Source organism: Salvelinus fontinalis, chromosome 29, assembly GCF_029448725.1.
Source record: "Salvelinus fontinalis isolate EN_2023a chromosome 29, ASM2944872v1, whole genome shotgun sequence".
NCBI lineage: Eukaryota > Metazoa > Chordata > Actinopteri > Salmoniformes > Salmonidae > Salvelinus > Salvelinus fontinalis.
Window position 1 is genome coordinate 17,778,129 of NC_074693.1, and position 18,702 is coordinate 17,796,830.

At 45.4% G+C, this 18,702-nt stretch overlaps 1 protein-coding gene across 1 annotated transcript in view; it reads right to left on the minus strand.

Annotated features, from left to right (window-relative positions):
• The window catches only part of LOC129827525 (autophagy-related protein 2 homolog A-like), a 44,649-nt gene extending 34,795 nt beyond the window's left edge, over window positions 1–9,854 (minus strand). Inside the window, exons 1-16 of the mRNA XM_055888442.1 lie at window positions 9,290–9,854; window positions 8,716–8,878; window positions 8,201–8,350; window positions 7,839–7,941; window positions 7,401–7,539; window positions 6,941–7,135; window positions 6,695–6,794; window positions 5,585–5,755; window positions 5,218–5,409; window positions 4,863–5,106; window positions 4,615–4,756; window positions 4,388–4,486; window positions 4,093–4,251; window positions 3,596–3,869; window positions 3,437–3,509; window positions 3,111–3,279 (exon numbers count right to left, since the gene is read on the minus strand). Coding sequence (XP_055744417.1) covers window positions 3,111–3,279; window positions 3,437–3,509; window positions 3,596–3,869; window positions 4,093–4,251; window positions 4,388–4,486; window positions 4,615–4,756; window positions 4,863–5,106; window positions 5,218–5,409; window positions 5,585–5,755; window positions 6,695–6,794; window positions 6,941–7,135; window positions 7,401–7,539; window positions 7,839–7,941; window positions 8,201–8,350; window positions 8,716–8,878; window positions 9,290–9,460 — 2,544 coding nt within the window. The 5' untranslated portion in view covers window positions 9,461–9,854. The remainder of the gene's footprint in view (window positions 1–3,110; window positions 3,280–3,436; window positions 3,510–3,595; window positions 3,870–4,092; window positions 4,252–4,387; window positions 4,487–4,614; window positions 4,757–4,862; window positions 5,107–5,217; window positions 5,410–5,584; window positions 5,756–6,694; window positions 6,795–6,940; window positions 7,136–7,400; window positions 7,540–7,838; window positions 7,942–8,200; window positions 8,351–8,715; window positions 8,879–9,289) is intronic.
• Between the last annotated feature and the right edge of the window lie 8,848 nt (window positions 9,855–18,702).

Here is an 18,702-nt window from a genome sequence, read left to right on the forward strand (position 1 = left end):
GACTACTTGCTTTCTGGTAAGTTTTGATTACAATACTGGGTGGGGTGAAGATATTTTATGTGACATACATGATTTTTTTGTTAACTAGTAAATAGTAGCCTACAGCAAAGTGTGTTTAAATCATTTAACTTGTTAACAATTTCTGCTAGTTAGTTTTTGCTACCATGTGGGTTTTAGCTTGCTTGAGCCTGCTAACGCACCTGTTTCGAAACATGTTTAATTTAAAAAAATGTATCTTACAAAAGGAGTTGTTTAAGCTAGCTGTTTAACTACTTATCGGTAGATGGAATTGTATTTGGGATTTTCTTCCAAATTTTTCCCCTAATCTTTGCAGGAAAATGCCACGGCACTATCTGATGTGTGGAGACATTTCACTGCAGCTAATGTAGAAGGAAAAGCTGTAGAATGCAGAATCATCTGGCCAAGTGCATAAAGTTCCCTCTGCGCTCACAACAAGCAACCTCTGGCAAAAGTCTCTCTACTTCTATTCGAGGTGGTAATGATGAATCAGACACCTTATCGATAGCAACAGCTCATGGTCCTCCTGGAATCAGAAGTGTTTTTTGACTCAATGGAGGAACGTCGTCAGAGAAATGCTGATGAATGTCTTGCTCGAGGGTGTATGCAACTGGTTCACCTCTAATGCTCACAGGCAATGTGTATTGGAAGAGATTTTTGAATGTTCTTCACCCAGCATACACTCCTCCAACCAGACATGCTTTATCTACTCATTTGCTGGATGCAGAGTTCAACAGAATTCAAGTGAAGGTCAAGCAATCATAGAGAAAGCAGACTGTATTGCAATCATCTTTGACGGGTGGTCAAATGTTGGTGGGCAAGGAATAATTAACTACATCATCTCCACCCCTCAACCAGTATTCTACAAGAGCACAAACACAAGGGACAACAGACACACTGGTCCCTACATTGCAGATGAGCTGGAGGCGGTCATCAATGACAATGGACCACAGAAGGTATTTGCACTGGTGACAGACAATGCTGCGAACATGAAGGCTGCTTGGTCTAAAGTGGAGGAGTCCTACCCTCACATCACACCCCAAAAAAATAATTATTGGTGGCCATCCGGGCAAACTTGAGGCTTTTTGAGCCTGACAACAAGCCATCCTCAACAGGGTTGGAAAGTGACTTTGAGAGATGTCATGGATCACTGGGGATTGTTCAATATTCCCTTTAGTTGTTCAGTGAAATCCTCCCATTTGAAGAGCCAACTCATTTAATTAAAAGTTCAATTTGTAACTTAAATATTTTTTGGAAAATCTATTGGAAGGATAATCATTTGCAATTATGTCTACTTATGATAAGCTAAAAGGCTTGTTTCTGTCTCCATATATGGTAAATATATCCAATGCAAAAAACATCTACATTTAAATGGTATTCAAATTAATTCCCATATATTCGCGTTAATTCCCACAGAAAATTTCCACCTCTGAATATTCCCCAAAATGTGCAACCCTAGAGGTGGTATACAGAAGATATCCCTACTTGGTAAAAGACCAAGTCCATATTATGGCAACAACAGCTCAAATAAGCAAAGAGAAATGACAGTCCATCATTACTTTAAGACATGAAGGTCAGTCAATTCGGAAAATCTCAAGAACTTTGAAAGTTTCTTCAAGTGCAGTTGCAAAAAACATCAAGCACCACAGAAAAGGAAGACCCAGAGTTACCTCTTCTGCAGAGGATAAGTTCATTAGAGTTAACCGCACCTCAGATTACAGCCCAAATAAATGTAGTAACAAACACATCAACATCAACTGTTCAGAGGAGACTGCGTGAATCAGGCCTTCATGGTCCAGTTACTGCAAAGAAACCACTACTAAAGGACACCAATAAGAAGAAGAGACTTGCTTGGGACAAGAAACATGAACATTGGATATTAGACCGATGGAAATCTGTCCTTTGGTCTGAGTCCAAATGTGCGATTTTTGGTTCCAACCGCAGTGTCTTTGTGAGATGCAGAGTAGGTGAACGGATGATCTCCGCATGTGTGGTTCCCACCGTGAAGCATTGAGGTGGTGGTATGTTGTGTGGGGGCTTTGCTTGTGACACTGTCAGTGATTCATTTAGAATTCAAGACACATTTAACCAGCATGGCTACCACAGCATTTTGCAGCGATACGCCATCCCATCTGGTTTGCACTTAGTGGGACTATCATTTGTTTTTTTAACAGGACAATGACCCAACACACCTCCAGGCTGTGTAAGGGCTATTTGACCAAGAAGGAGAGTGATGAAGTGCTGCATCAGATGACCAGGCCTCCACAATCCCCGACCTCAACCCGATTGAGATGGTTTGGGATCAGTTGGACCGCAGAGGGAAGGAAAAGTAGCCAACATGTCTTCAGCACATGTGGGCACTCCTTCTAGACTGTTGGAAAAGTGTTCCAGGTGAAGCTGGTTGAGCGAATGCCAAGTGTGTGCAAAGCTGTCATAGAGTGCGTGTGCATATGCATGTGTCTGTACCTGTGTGTATCTCTTCACAGACACTGCTGTTCCATAAGGTGTATTTTTATCAGTTTTTTAAAATATGATTCTACTGCTTATATCAGTTACCTGATGTGGAATAGAGTTCAATGTAGCCATGGCTCTATGTAGTACTGTGAAGAGACCTTTGGTGGCATTTCTTGTGGGGTATGCATGGGTGTCCGAGCTGTGTGCTAGTAGTTTAAACATACAGCTCAGTGCATTCAGCTTGTCAACACTTCTTACAAAAACAAGTATGGATGTTCCACTTTGAGCCATGCGAGATTTACATGCAAAGGGATGGCCAGGGGTGAGAGAGGGATGGCCAGGGGTGAGAGAGGGATGGCCAGGGGTGAGAGAGGGATGGCCAGGGGTGAGAGAGGGATGGCCAGGGGTGAGAGAGGGATGGCCAGGGGTGAGAGAGGGATGGCCAGGGGTGAGAGAGGGATGGCCAGGGGTGAGAGAGGGATGGCCAGGGGTGAGAGAGGGATGGCCAGGGGTGAGAGAGGGATGGCCAGGGGTGAGAGAGGGATGGCCAGGGGTGAGAGAGGGATGGCCAGGGGTGAGAGAGGGATGGCCAGGGGTGAGAGAGGAGTCTAGGTGTTTGTGATGGGATGGTGCGGTACCTCTTCAGTCTCGAACATGGTGCGGTTGGAGGAGAAGGGAGAGCTGGTCTTCTCTCGGAGTTCACAGGGGTTCTCAAATGACATGGACCCCAGGTCCCTCATCAGACCCACCCCTACCCCCCCTAATGCTGACCCCAGACCCTCTCCTCCACTCACACGCACTGACAGTCTGGAGAGAGGGAGATAGACAAAGAAAGACAGGGAGATGTATACTATCCAGCTGTGGAATTGGTGTACAGTATGTTTTTGATGAAAGATATTCAATTAAAGTGACACAGCAAGTGAAACAAACTCTCCTAAAACACATGTCCCAGAAACACACTCACTTGGCCATGGAGTCTTGACTCTTCTTGACTCTGATACAGGGGAAAGAGCCTCCCTCCCAGCCCTCATACGTTCCTGAGAGAGACAATGAACAAACAATTGCTCAAAATGTGAGTGTTACTGTGTGTGTATGTATATTTTACGGTGTGTGTGTTCCTCACCGTGCATGTCACTGAAGCTGGCCTCCAATAGCTGTGTGAGGGAGCCGTGGGAGGGGCCAGGGGGTGCATGGTGATCTGGCTGGAGGTCAAGGCCCTCCTGGGAGCAGATATCCAGGTCACACAGCTCCAATACCAGGGTCTCCTGCCGCATGGCTCTCTGGGAAGGCGGGCGTCGGAAGGGGAGCGGCCGGAGGTCCGGGATGGGGAAGCGGAGCTTGAGGATGGCGTGGGGCGAGAGGAGGGAGAGAGAGGAGTGCAGCTCACTGCTCTGGGTCTGAGAGAGGGATGGGAGAGGAATTGGAGAGGAAAAAGGGAGAATATTCAAATAAAAAATCTAAACAAAGCAAACCTGCAATTTAACTTCAATTGTGAGGCAGGCATATCAAAATTCTTATCAATCATTATTAAAATGGCTCATCTTAGTGGCTGATGGCTTGCTAAGTGTTTACCTGTGTGTGGACGGGTCCTTATTGGCTGATGGCTTTGTAAGTGTTTACCTCTGTGTGGATGGATCCTCCTCCTGTCTGTGTGGGACAGTGGCTCCAGGCTCTGCTCAGAGGCTCCAGTCGACTCAGTATGTCCAGGTCCAACTCAGCACTCAGCTCTCCCAACTCTACCCTCACTACACTGTCTCTACGCAGCACACGCTGCCTCCCCTGCAATACAGAGACATTGACATTTCAGGAGGAGGGGGTAGCAGACTAACAGATGCGACCAAAACAGACTGAATTAATGACATATTAGCTTTTGAACATGACGCCAACACACAACATGGACACTGTCTTGGTTTACCTTGCGCAGGTGTTTCTCTGTGAGACTGTAGTGTAGCTGTGCACAGGGTCTGGCTGTAGCTCCCACTGTGAACATCCCAGCACGCTGGAACTGGAGCAACTAGAGAGGGAGGAAAGAGGAGTGAAGAGTTATATCCTGGGCAATGCTAACCCCTGCTGCAGCACACTGTTATGTTGAATGGTGTGTAAAAGTCCTCAGATCATCTCAAATAACAGCCCCTGTCCTACCTCAGTGTATTGGGGCTTTCCTGGCTCCCAGAGACACTCAAGCAGCTCTAGCCTACTGAAGGATAGGTCAGAGGTCACAGCACGGGAGTGGCGACCTGCACTGCGCATCTCACACGCCACCTGTACCGCTGCTCCAGTCATCCTGAGAGATAGAGCAAATGATTATTTACGGGTATGTAGGGCAGGCAGGTTTGTTGGTATATCTGAGGAGTGGTGGCCAATGTTGAAGAGGCTTTGTGTGTTTGTACCTGAGGTGTGAGTGGGGGCAGGCTTTAGCGAAGCTATCTCTGAGGTGGTGGAAGTCTCTCTCGCTGAACATGCTGTCTTTGAAGAAGGCCAGCTCCCGGAAGAACACCCGAGACACCTGGGTCAATGAGGACACTCCGTCCGGCCCGGGGTGTGGTTCCTGCTCCAGTAGGGTTAGGGTGAGCCCGCCAAGCGAGAAGCGGAGCAATGCCTCTGGTTTCAGGGGCTCAGATTGGCTACTTCGCCCTGGACGAGGAGGGGTTAATAGGATGAATCAGGAAGATAGGTTGTATAATATAGATTTTGATATCTGTGAAATGTGTACAAAACAGTGTAGTAAGATGCTGTGAGTGTTACCTGGTATCCGGTTACACTGGGGCAGGCTGGATAGTGATCCTGGTACAGGATAACGCCTGGGACCCTGTGGAAGGCCCTGGGCGTAGCTAGCCTGGCTGTGTGTAGACGATGCCATGCTGTCAGAGAGAGAGCTGCCAGAGAGCGCTGACGTCGCACTGCTAGTCATACCAGGACCCATGGAGAAGAACATATCTGAGTGTAAACAGAGAAAAGGTGCATTATGCTTCACATGTCTAGTTCAACTAATCTCTCACAGAAATGCCAAGAACGTAAATTATGCAGCAGCAAACAAAAGCTAATGTGACCACAAATTCACTAGCCTCCATATTGCATTCCAACTATAGCTGCCCTCGACTAACCAACATACCCCCGTTCTCCAGACCGGTGAGGTAGGGCTCCATGTCGGGCTCTTCATCCCAGTCCGGATCTCTATCTCCGGGGCTGGAGCTCAACTGTTTGCTCAAGTCCTCCTCTATCAGACGCAGGTCCTCAGAGTCCAGGGGACGGCTGTGAACCCCAGCACCACTGGCTTCAGGCTCTGGTAGGATAGACAGGGAGGAATCATACAGGCTCTGGTAGGATAGACAGGGAGGAATCATACAGGCTCTGGTAGGATAGACAGGGAGGAATCATACAGGCTCTGGTAGGATAGACAGGGAGGAATCATACAGGCTCTGGTAGGATAGACAGGGAGGAATCATACAGGCTCTGGTAGGATAGACAGGGAAGAATCATACAGGCTCTGGTAGGATAGACAGGGAGGAATCATACAGGCTCTGGTAGGATAGACAGGGAGGAATCATACAGGCTATGCAGTACACAGTGTGGATGAAGATGTGCATGGTTAAAAGACACTGAGTTTTGTTCCACTGTCAATGACATTAGGATGTGGAACTAAGACACATTCACTAACTGTATAAAACATTTAGAACACCTTCCTAATATTACATTTCACCCCCCCCCCCCCCCCCCCCCCCAGAACAGCCTCTATTCATCAGAGCATGGACTCTACAAGGTGTCAAAAGCATTCTACAGGGAATCCACAGTTGTGTCAAGTTGGCTGGATGTCATTTGGGTGGTGGACCATTCTTTGATACACACGGAAACTGTTGAGCATGAAAAACCCAGCAGCGTTGCAGTTCTTGACACAAACCGCTGCGTCTGGCACCTACTACCATACCCTGTTCAAAGGCACTTAAATACTTTATCTTGCCCATTCACCCTCTGAATGGCACAAATACACAATCCATGTCTCAATTGTATCAAGGCTTAAAAATCCTTCTTTAACATGCCTCCTCCCCTTCATCTACACTGATTTAAGTGGATTTAACAAGGGACATCAATAAGGGCTCATCGCTTTCACCTGGACTTACATGGTCAGTCTATGTCATGAAAAGAGCAGTTCCTAATGTTTTGTATACTCAGTGTAGGTGGAATGCAGGTGGGGAGGTACAGGTAAACCACTTTCTTTACTCACCTGTGTCGATGCAGAGGGCAGACAGAAGGTCGGTCAGGTGAGTGATCTGGTCTGGAGAGAGCAGCAGGTGGAGGCAGCCCACCTTCCCATCCAGCTCCAACTGAAAGATAAGCAGAGACAATTGGCTGTAATTACAGAGACAGAACAAGACAAAAGCCAAACTGTGTTCTTAAAAACTAGGTTCAGCACACAGGAAGGAAGTGAACCAAACCACATACAAACACACTGACAGACAGACACACACACCTTAGGTCCAGGCAGCATGTCGTTCTGTTTGATCTTGACTGTGGTCTCCATGAAGCCAGAGCAGCTGCCGATGAGGAGGGGCCGCTGGGTGGCCGGAGGGAGGGAGGTAGGGGCGGCTGGTGGGTCATTCTCCTCCTCCTCAACTTCCTCTTCGCTGGCTGAGGCTGAGCCAGTGGTGTCAGCTCTTAAAGGACCCTGAGGAGAGAAAGATTACCAGGGTTAACCCTTAGCACCACTGGTTGGTAGAGTCTGTCAGCCCCAAGTCTCATATTGCCTCTCACACTAGAGGGAGAGCGAGAGGAAATACTGTATGAGTGTATGTGAGTAGTTTAAGTTAATATTTAGTCTCTATAAGAGCTGTGTGTTATATTGGGACCCAATGTGAGCATATGCATGTGAGAGTGACAGTGTACATGAGGGGGTTGATAAGTGCCATGGTCAATGTGAAACTGTATGCTACCTGGGGCCCTCCGGTGGTCTCGTACAGCAGTTGAACAGAGCTGAGCTGGAGGATCTTGTGCAGGAAGGCAGGGGGCTGGTGGATGTCCACAGGCACCGTCTGGCTGGGGTCCCGTACCGCCTCGTCACAGTACTCCAGCCTACAGCGCACCACACAGCCACCGGGGGCAAAGATGAGCACTCAGCACAATATAACCTTCAACCTCAGCCAAAACACCCACCACACACATTCACCATACAAGCTTTACCAAAGATAGTGAAGCTTCTCCGAGGTTCAAAGGTTTTCTTTGGATCTACAGACAAATCCAGTGACTGTTTGGCATTGCAAGTTTGAATCAAGTGTCTCCTTATCTCCTTTCCATCCTGACTTCTAAACTGGTCAAAGGTGAACAGCCCACCACAGGAAGTGTGAGTGTCAGTGTGGTGAGAACCAACATACCGTTTGATGTGCACCTCTAAGGCAATGCCCATCTCCATGTCCAGGGGCTGGTGCTCGATTCGGATGATGGTGTCCAGGAGGGTGACCTTTATCCGACGCAGGACTGCAACACAACACAAACAGGGACATCCATTATCACTAAGCATATTGGTCACAAAGACACTAACAAGGGACACCAGTGATGTGATATGAGTCCTTACTTCACAAGCTTGGACTTGATGGTACACAACCGACTCAGCAGTTTGAAAACAACTGAACAAATATGTTATCTTCAAAAAGGCACTATAACCAACTACAGGAAAACAGGTGAATGCTTTTCACTGCCATGCACACGTGCAAACAAGGCCTACACATTGACTCACCAGTCTCAATAGTTTGTGCAAACATCTCCAAGCCCTCCAGTGGAGCGGGCGGCTCTTCGGACGCCTCAGGGGGGTCCTTTAGGCACTCCTGGGCCAGCTGCATGCTGGAGGTCATGCATGTGGACCAGCCCTGGGGGTCCAAACCCCCACCTACACGTAAATGAAAAAAAACCAAGGCATAATTCATTGACTGTAATCAATGCTAAGTGATGACTCATGGACATACTGTATGACTGAGCAACAGTCATTTGTTAATTGGTTTGTAGCTGGCTCTGAAAAATGTGGGCCTAGGATAGTGCAACATCTTCTCTTGAGCTCTGACATTGGTTTACAACAAAGAGTTAGCTAGTACTAGACAACTGTATTTGTCTTGGTTGACAATGGCATTCTAAAAGGTAGCTAGCTAAACAATGGTTACCACAACTTCCTTCCTGAACCTGATAGACCTGAGGCAGTGACAGGAACAGGAGCTCTATCAATAACAAGATAAGACTGGCTGTCAGGCTGAGACTTACTGCTCCTGTACTTGGGTCTGCATGTTATCTGAAGGCCTGAGATGACGAGGGTGCAGTGGTCAGTGACAAGAGCTGACCAGGGAATTGTCACCTCTATGCTGCTCACAAACCCATCCACAATCTCAAGTGGAGCCCCAAGAGACTCCAAGAGCTCGTTGACCGCCTGGGGGGAGGGAAGGAAGGAAATGGGCGATGAGAAATGAATAGAGATGAGTGGAAGATGAAGTTGGAAAAAGAAACACCCGTGTCCTACAATAAACAGCTGGTGGAAATGGCGTCAGGCAATGGTTTTGTCTGATGCGCAGATTGAAAGTGAGTGAGTTTGCGAGTCATATACAGTATATTTCAACTGAACTGCAGGGACACTGGATGAGGCGAGTTATTTTCCAATCAGATGCTGACAAAAATATTTATCGGAACTGCTGTTCCTTGAACTCACGAGAAGCGTTGATATTGTTGTTATACTCAAGTCCTGAAATTGCAAAAAAGTTGAGGGTCTGGGTGCATAGGAACACACAAAAGGGACCAGTTGTTTCTTGACAGTTAAACGGCCTTACTACTTTGACTAACTCACCCAAACATCGATGTTGATTTCTTTGATGACACCACTACCATTGTACAGATCCAAACTCAGCTGTTCCAAACTCAGTCGTTCTTGAAAGAAGTGACCGAGGTAATGCTGTAAGAGGTACCGACAGGCCCGCTTCTTGATTGAGCCTGACCAGGGGAAAAGCCAGCGAGACATAGGGCCAGCGAGTTCAGAGTGAGGGAGCGATGAGGCGATGGAGGAAAACGAATGCGAAAATAGTCCTCCGGCAACTGCATAACAAATAAAACAAAGTGTACTAACGAAGAAAGAGCTACAGGACTGGCTAGCTAGCTAACGTTAGAGCCTAGTAGGGTGCTAAGGAAGGGGGTAACCCGTCTCTCGGAAATCCTTTGTGTCAGGACCGATGAGTCCAACGTCGTTTTACAAGACGTTATACTTGTTGTTTCAGTTCCTCTTTTAACGGTATTTCTGTCTAAACTTGGCCACAGGTTATCTTGCATATCTCGCGTTTCACCGTTTCTCAGGGTTGTTTATTGTTTTCATACGCGAATTGATTGTACGGTGGGGGACGTCATTGCGTCAGTTGCAAAAGCCGAAAGTTAGAATTATAAATACGCCATCTTTGGAAGGTCAAAACCAAACTATGCGGTCCTCTGCCAAGGCGTTGCTATTACACGCCATATCTTAGTTACAACGCATGGATAGTAATTTTACGTATCAGCTAACCACATTAGTCTTCAAAACAATTGGGAACTCGGAAATCTCCGATTATCAATTAAATCAATATAAGGGGCTTTAGTGTCATGGGAAAAATGTTTACATTGGCAAAGCAAGTGAAATAGATAATAAACAAAAGTGAAATAATCAATAAAAATGTAACAGTGTTACACTCACAAAAGTTCCAAAATAATAAAGATGTCATATTATGTCTATATACAGTGTTGTAACGATGTGCAAATAGTTTGAGTACAAAAGGAAAAATAAAAAAACATAAATATGGGTTGTATTTACAAGCTGTTTGTTCTTCACTTGTTGCCCTTTTCTTGTGGCAACAGGTCTGCTGTGATTGCACACGGGTATTTCCCCAATAGATATGGGAGTTTGTCAAAACTGGATTTGTGGGGTCTGTATAATCAGAAGGAAATATGTCTTTAATATGGTCATACATTTGGCAGGAGGTTATGAAGTGCACCTCAGTTTTCACCTCCTGTTGTGGGCAGTGTGCACAAAGCCTGAGTTACTTGAGAGCCAGGTCTGCCTATGGCAGCCTTTCTCAATAGCAAGACGATGTTCAGAGTCTGTACAAAGCTTTCCTTAATTTTGTGTCAGTCACAGTGGTCAGATATTCTGCCACTGTGCACTCAGTGTTTAGGGCCAAATAGCATTCTAGTTTGCTCAGCTTTTTTGTTAATTCTTTCCAATGTCTCAAGTAATTATCTATTTGTTTACTTATGATTTGGTTGGGTCTAATTGTGTTGCTGTCCTGGGGCTCTGTAGGGTCTGTTTGTGTTTGTGAACAGAGCACCAGGACCAGCTTGCTTAGAGGACTTTTCTCCAGATTAATCTCTCTGTAGGTGATGGCTTTGTTATGGAAGGTTTGGGAATCGCTTCCTTTTAGGTGGTTGTAGAATTTAACGACTCTTTTCTGGTTTTTGATAATTAGCTGGTATCAGCCTAATTCTGCATTATTTGGTGTTTTGCGTTGTACACGGAGTCTCAATTTGGTGTTTGTCCCATTTTGTGAATTATTGTTTGGTAAGCGGACCCCAGACCTCACAACCATAAAGGGAAATTTGTTCTATAACTGGTTCAAGTATTTTTAGCCAGATCCCAATTGGTATGTTGAATTTTAAGTTCCTTTTTATGGCATAGAAGGCCCTTCTTGCCTTGTCTCTTAGATCGTTCACAGCTTTGTGGAAGTTTCCTATGGCACTGATGTTTAGACCGAGGTATGTATAGCTTTTTGTGTGCTTAAGGGCAACAGTGTCTAGCTGGGATTTGTATTGTGGCCCTGGCAACTGGACCTTTTTTGCAACACCATTATTTTTGTCTTACTGAGATTTACTGTCAAGGCCTAGGTGGGACAGAATCTGTGCAGAAGATCAAGGTGCTGCTGTAGGCTCTCCTTGGTTTTGGACAGAAGCACCAGATCATCAGAAAACAGTAGACATTTTACTTCAGACTCTAGTAGGGTGAGGCCGGGTGCTGCAGGCTGTTCTAGTGCTCTCACCAATTTGTAGTTTATGATGAAGAGCGTGGGGCTTAAGCTGTATCCCTGTCTCACCCCACGTCCCTGTGGTAAGAAATGTGTTATTTGCCCATGTTTGTGTACATGGATTTTATAATGTCATATGTTTTTCCCCCAACACCACTTTCCATAAATTTGTATAGCAGACCCTCATGCCAAATTGAGTCAAAAGCTTTTTTGAAATCAACAAAGCATGAGAAGACTTTGCCGTTGTTTTGGATTGTTTGTGTACTTAGTCCCCTCCTGGACTCCCTGTTCACCCACGACTGCGTAGCTAAACATGTCTCCAACACCATCATTAAGTTTGCTGACAACAAAACAGTGGTAGGCCTGATCACTGACAACGATGAGACAGCCTATAGGGAGGAGGTCAGAGAACTGGCACTGTGGTGCCAGGACAACAACCTCTCCCTCAATGTGAGCAAGACAAAGGAGCTGATCGTGGACTACAGGAAAAGGCGGGACGAACATGCCCCCATTAACATTGACGGGCCTGTAGTGGAGTGGGTCGAGAGTTTCAAGTTCCTTGGTGTCCACATCACCAACGAACTATCATGGTCCAAACACACCAAGACAGTCGTGAAGAGGGCACGACAAAACCTTTTCCCCCTCAGGAGACTGAAAAGATTTGGCATGGGTCCCCAAATCCTCAAAAAGTTCTACAGCTGCACCATCGAGAGCATCCTGACCAGTTGCATCACCACCTTCGATGGCAACTGCTCGGCATCTGACCGTAATGCGCTACAGAGGGTAGTGAGTATGGCCCAGTACATCACTGGGGCCAAGCTTCATGCCATCCAGGACCTATATAAAGGCGTTGTCAGAGGAAAGACCATAAAATTCACTCACCTAAGTCATAGACTATTTTCTCTGCTACCACACAGCAAGCGCTACCGGAGAGCCAAGTCTAGAACCAAAAGGCTCCCTAACAGGCTCCCTAACAGCTCCCCCCAAGCCATAAAACTGCTGAACAATTAATCAAATGGACACCGGACTATTTACATTGCCCCCTCTCCATTTGTTTTGTACACTGCTCCTACTCACTGTTTATTATCTCTGCATAGTCACTTCACCCCTTTTTACATGTACAAATTACCTCAACTAACCTGTACCCCCGCACATTGACTCGGTACCGGTACCCCCTGTACATAGCCTCGTTATTGTTATTTTATTGTGTTACTTTTTTCTTTTTTTTTACTTTAGTTTATTTGATAAATATTTTCTTAACTCTTCTTGAACTGCACTGTTTGTTAAGGGCTTGTAAGTAATCATTTCATGGTAAGGTCTACACTTGTCGTATTCGGTGCATGTGACAAATAATGTTTGATTTGTTTATCACTTAGGGTGTGCAGGGTGAATACTGTCGTATGGTAATTTGTTAAAAAGCTAATTTGACATTTGCTCAGTACATTGTTTTCACTGAGGAAATCAAATTTTATTGGTCACATACATGTGTTTAGCAGTTGTTATTGCGCATGTAGCGAAATGCTTGTTCTTCTAACTCCGACAGTGCAGTAATATCTAACAAGTACTATCTAACAATTACACAACATATACCCAATACACACAGATCTAAGGAATGGAATTAAGAATATAAAAATATTTGGACGAGCAATGTCAGAGCGGTATAGATTAAGATACAGTAGAATAGTATATACATATGAAATGGGTAATGCAAGGTATGTAGACATTATTAAAGTGACTAGTGTTCCATTTATTAAAGTGGCCAGTGATTTCAAGTCTATCTATATAGGCAGCAGCCTATGTGCTAGTGATGGCTATTTAACAATCTGATGGCTTTGAGATAGAAGCTGTTTTTCAGTCTCTCGGTCCCAGCTTCGATGCACCTGTACTGAGCTCGCCTTCTGGATGATAGTGGGTTGAACAGGCAGTGGCTCGGGTGGTTGTTGTCCTTGATGATCTTTTTGGCCTTCCTGTGACATTGGTTGCTGTGCTCCCTCTGCTGTTTCCTGAAGTCCACGATCATCTCCTTTATTTTGTTGACATTGAGTGAGAGGTTATTTTCCTGGCACCACACTCCCAGGGCCCTCACCTCCTCCCTGTAGGCTGTCTCGTCATTGTTGGTAATCAGGCTTACTACTGTTGAGTCATCTGCAAACTTGATGATTGAGTTGGAGGTGTGCTTGGCCACGCAGTCATTGATGAACAGGAAGTACAGGAGGGGACTGAGTACGCACCCTTGTGGGAACCCAGTGTTGAGGATCAGTGAAGTTGAGGTGTTGTTTCCTACTTTCACCACCTGGGGGCGGCCCGTCAGGAAGTCCAGGACCCAGTTGCACAGGGCGGTGTTCAGTCCCAGGGCCTCGAGCTTAATCATGAGCTTGGAGGGTACTATGGTGTTGAATTAATCTTAACACGGCTGCTAGAATCTTGACTAGAACCAAAAAAAAGTATCATATTACTCCAGTTCTTGCCTCTCCACACTGCCTTCCTGCTAAGGCAAGAGCTGATTTCAAGGTTTTACTGCTAACTTACAAAGCATTACATGGGCTTGCTCCTACCTATCTTTCCGATTTGGTCCTGCCGTACATACCTACACGTACGCTACGGTCACAAGACGCAGGCCTCCTTACTGTCCCTAGAATTTCTCAGCAAACAGCTGGAGGCTTGGCTTTCTCCTATAGAGCTCCATTTTTATGGAATGGTCTGCCTATCCATGTGAGAGACGCAGACTCGGACTCAACCTTTAATTCTTTATTGAAGACTCATCTCTTCAGTAGGTCATATGATTGAGTGTAGTCTGACCCAGGAGTGTGAAGGTGAACGGAAAGGCACTGGAGCAACGAATCGCCCTTGCTGTCTCTGCCTGGCTGGTTCCGCTCTCTCCACTGGGATTCTCTGCCTCAAACCCGATTACAGGGCTTGAGTCACTGGCTTACTGGTGCTCTTCCATGCCATCCCTAGGAGGGGTGGATCACTTGAGTGGGTTGAGTCACTGACGTGATCTTCCTGTCCGGGTTGACGCCCCCCCCTTGGGTTTGTGCCGTGGGGGAGATCTTTGTGGGCTATACTCTGCCTTGTCTCAGGATGGTAAGTTGGTGGTTGAAGATAGGACTACCTGGCCTGATGACTCCTTGCTGTCCCCAGTCCACCTGGTCGTGCTGCTGCTCCAGTTTCAACTGTTCTGCCTGCGGCTATGGAATCCTGACCTGTTCACCGGACGTGCTACCTGTCCCAGACCTGCTGTTTTCAACTCTCTAGAGACAGCAGGAGTGGTAGAGATACTCTGAATGATCGGCTATGAAAAGCCAACGGACATTTACTCCTGAGATGCTGACCTGTTGCACCCTCTACAACCACTGTGATTATTATTATTTGACCCTGCTGGTCATCTATGAACATTTGAACATCTTGGCCATGTTCTGTTATAATCTCCACCCGGCACAGCCAGAAGAGGACTGGCCACCCCTCATAGCATGGTTCCTCTCTAGGTTTCTTCCTAGGTTTTGACCTTTCTAGGGAGTTTTTCCTAGCCACCGTGCTTCTACACCTGCATTGCTTGCTGTTTGGGGTTTTAGGCTGGGTTTCTGTACAGCACTTTGTGACATCAGCTGATGTAAAAAGGCTTTTTAAATAAATGTGATTGAATGCTGAGCTATAGTCAATGAACAGCGTTCTTGCATATGTATTCCTCTTGTCTAGGTGGGATAGGGCAGTGTGCAGTGTGATGGCGATTGCATCGTCTGTGGATCTATTGGGGCGGTAAGCAAATTGAAGTGGGTCTAGGGTGACAGGTAAGGGTAGAGGTGATATAATCCTTGACTAGTCTCTCAAAGCACTTCATGATGACAGAAGTGAGTGCTACGGGGCGATAGTCATTTAGTTCAGTTACCTTTGCTTTCTTGGGTACAGAAACAGTGGTGGCCATCTTGAAGCATGAGGGGACAGCAGACTGGGATGGGGAGAGATTGAATATGTCCATAAACGCACCAGCCAGCTGGTCTGCACATGCACTGAGGATGCGGCTAGGGATACCATTTAGCACGGCAGCCTTGCGAGGGTTAACACGCTTAAATGTCCTCGGTAGCAGGCCATCGGTGGCACTATGTTATCATCAAAGCGGGCAAAGAAGGTGTTTAGCTTGTTTGGAAGCAAGACGTTGGTGTCCGCAATGTGGCTGGTTTTCCTTTTGTAGTCTGGGTTTAGAAACCAGTGGTGGAAAAAGTACCCAATTTTCATACTTGAGTAAAAATAAAGATAATTTAATAGAAATTTACTCAAGCAAAAGTGAAAGTCACCCAGTAAAATACTACTTGAGTAAAAGTCTACAAATATTTGCTTAAAAAAATTCTTATGTATCAAAAGTTAAAGTATAAATCATTTCACATTCCTTATTTTATTAATACAAATATAAATGTATGAGTAACCAACAATTAGACATATTATACAAACAAAAAATTTGTACTTAGTGAGTCTGCCAGATCAAAGGCATTAGGGATGACCAGGGATGCATCTGAGTGTGTGAATTGGACAGATTTGGACAAATTTGACAAATTTCTTGTCCTACTAAGCATTGTAAATTCAACAACTACTTTTGGATGTCAGGGAAAATGTATGGAGTAATAAGTACATACTTTTCTTAAGGAATGTAGTGGAGTAAAAGTAAAAGTTGTCAAAAATATAAATAATAAAGTACAGACACCACCAAAAAATGACTTAAATACTACTTTTAAGTATTTTTTACTTAAGTACTTTTCACCACTGAACAACGCAAGACTTTCGGGAACCAGGCCAAGGTGTGAGAAGTCAATGAGAGAAGGGAAGAATTCTTCCTTAGTTGTTAATTTTCTCTGAATCTTAAGGCAAACCCTAGATTTGAGCCAATGTCTTATGTAGTTGAACATGTTATTACTCCAACCTTGCGAATGTGACAAACTGACACATTTCCGTTTTCGTCAAAAACAACTTTATATTGAAGGAGTGCCTTTGATTTGACGGCCTGCACATGTGCAGCTTGGCGCTACACTACCGTTAGACACAATGACGTATTTCTACACTTGAGCTTATGGTGTGTTCGAGACCACTGGGAACTCTGAAAAATACGTGGTCAGTCATGATGTCAGTGATCATCAGGTCGGAAAGTACGAGCTCTAAAAAGAGGCCAGAGTTCCCGAGTTTGATGACCTTTTAAAACTATTTTCCCCAGTCGGAGGGGCTACTTTTTTTTATCCGAGTTCCCAGTTATCTTGAAGGCACTGAAGTCTGAGATTTCCAAGTTCCCAGTTGTTTTGAGCATTAGCTAGCCAACATTGCCATGATATCACCCACGAGTGTGATCAGGGATTTCTATTGGAGAAGCAGTTTTAGCCCATCTTCATACTGTGCTCTCTTTACTAAAACTGTTATTGTAGAAGTGCTGTTGCCTGTTGGCTAGCGAAACTGCTCGTCTGAGGTTACTAAAGATTGGAAAGCGGCCGCGGTCATCCCCCTCTTCAAAGGGGGAGATCCTCTAGACCCAAACTGTTACAGACCTACATCCATCCTACCCTGCCTTTCTAAAGTCTTAGAAAGCCAAGTCAACAAACAGATCACCGACCATTTAGAATCCCACCGTACCTTCTCCGCTATGCAATCCGGTTTCTGCGCTGGTCACAGGTGCATATCAGCCACGCTCAAGGTCGTAAACGATATCATAATCGCCATCGACAAAAGACAGTACTGTGCAGCAGTCTTCATCGACCTGGCCAAGGCTTTCGACTCTGTCAATCACCGTATTCTTATCGGCAGACTCAACAGCCTTGGTTTCTCTAATGACTGCCTTGCCTGGTTCACTAACTACTTCTCAGGTAGAGTTCAGTGTGTCAAATCATAGGGCCTGTTGTCCGGACCTCTGGCAGTCTCTACGGGGGTGCCACAGGGTTCAATTCTCTGGCCGACTCTTTTCTCTGTATATATCAATGATGTCGCTCTTGCTGCTGGTGATTCTTTGATCCACCTCTACGCAGAAGACACCATTCTGTATACATCTGGCACTTCTTTGGACACTGTGTTAACAAACGAGCTTCAATGCCATACAACACTCTTTCCGTGGCCTCCGACTGCTCTTAAATGCTAGTAAAACTAAATGCATGCTCTTCAACCGATCGCTGCCCGCACCCGCCCGCCCGACTAGCATCACTACTCTGGACGGTTCTGACATAGAACGCCATTATAGGTTCTGACTCCCGCGCAATTATACACATTATCAACATTTAAAACATGACCATGCCTCAGTCTGACCAACGGTCACCAGTGTTTCCAATTGGGCGACTTTGGATCGAGTTCAGACCCCTCCAGCGACTTTATTTTGTAAAAGAGGCAAGCGACAAATGCATCTACTTTTCAGTGCCTTTGTGGAGCTTTGACACTGTAAGAAATTGTAATAGATACTGGAAACTAGTAATAACAACATTTCAACATAAGCCATCTTTTATACAAAATACACATACTCCTAATTTCTCTTGGACATATGCTGGACTTATTAAGACACCAACTACAGACACACACAATTCCCCTCCCCCATGATAACCACAGACACACACAACTCAAGGTTGGAGCTCAAAACAAAGAACTATCTCAGGAACCAATGGAACGTTGACACCAGGCCTGTTCAGGACTACCCAAGACCCAGATCGACCAATCGGAAGGCCAGACTTCCAGATCAACCTACTTTGCTTGTTGTCTATATAAAACTGTACAACTGCTTAAACTACCTCTTTCCGGACGATTCCATACGAATCAGACAGAAAGAGCCTTGCTGCAAGATTTTACTAAGATGTCTTTACATGTGATTAAACGGCCTTATTATAAAATTATCCACCTCGTCCTATTGTCTCCTCTTGTTCTCCTGTCTCCAGTAAACGTTTTATCAACAACACCGATTATTGCTATTGCTTTGTGCCATAAATGAGAGTGGGGAAGCTGTCTCTGCAACAGAAGTCACAGCAAAGGTGCACACAAAGGCAGAGAGGCACAAGGGGAGTGGGTGTGTGGCGGGAGAGGAGATAAAAAAGCAGTCTCCAGGTGGTTCATGAGAAAATGTTCTAAAAAGTGAAGATACAAAATATTTTGAAAAATATTACCGTAAACAATATATTCAATTTAATTCAATTTTAATAGTCAGGAAAACATTTACTGAGGTCACTCGTGTAAAATATGTAGTTATTTTATATTTATAGGCCTACTTTTT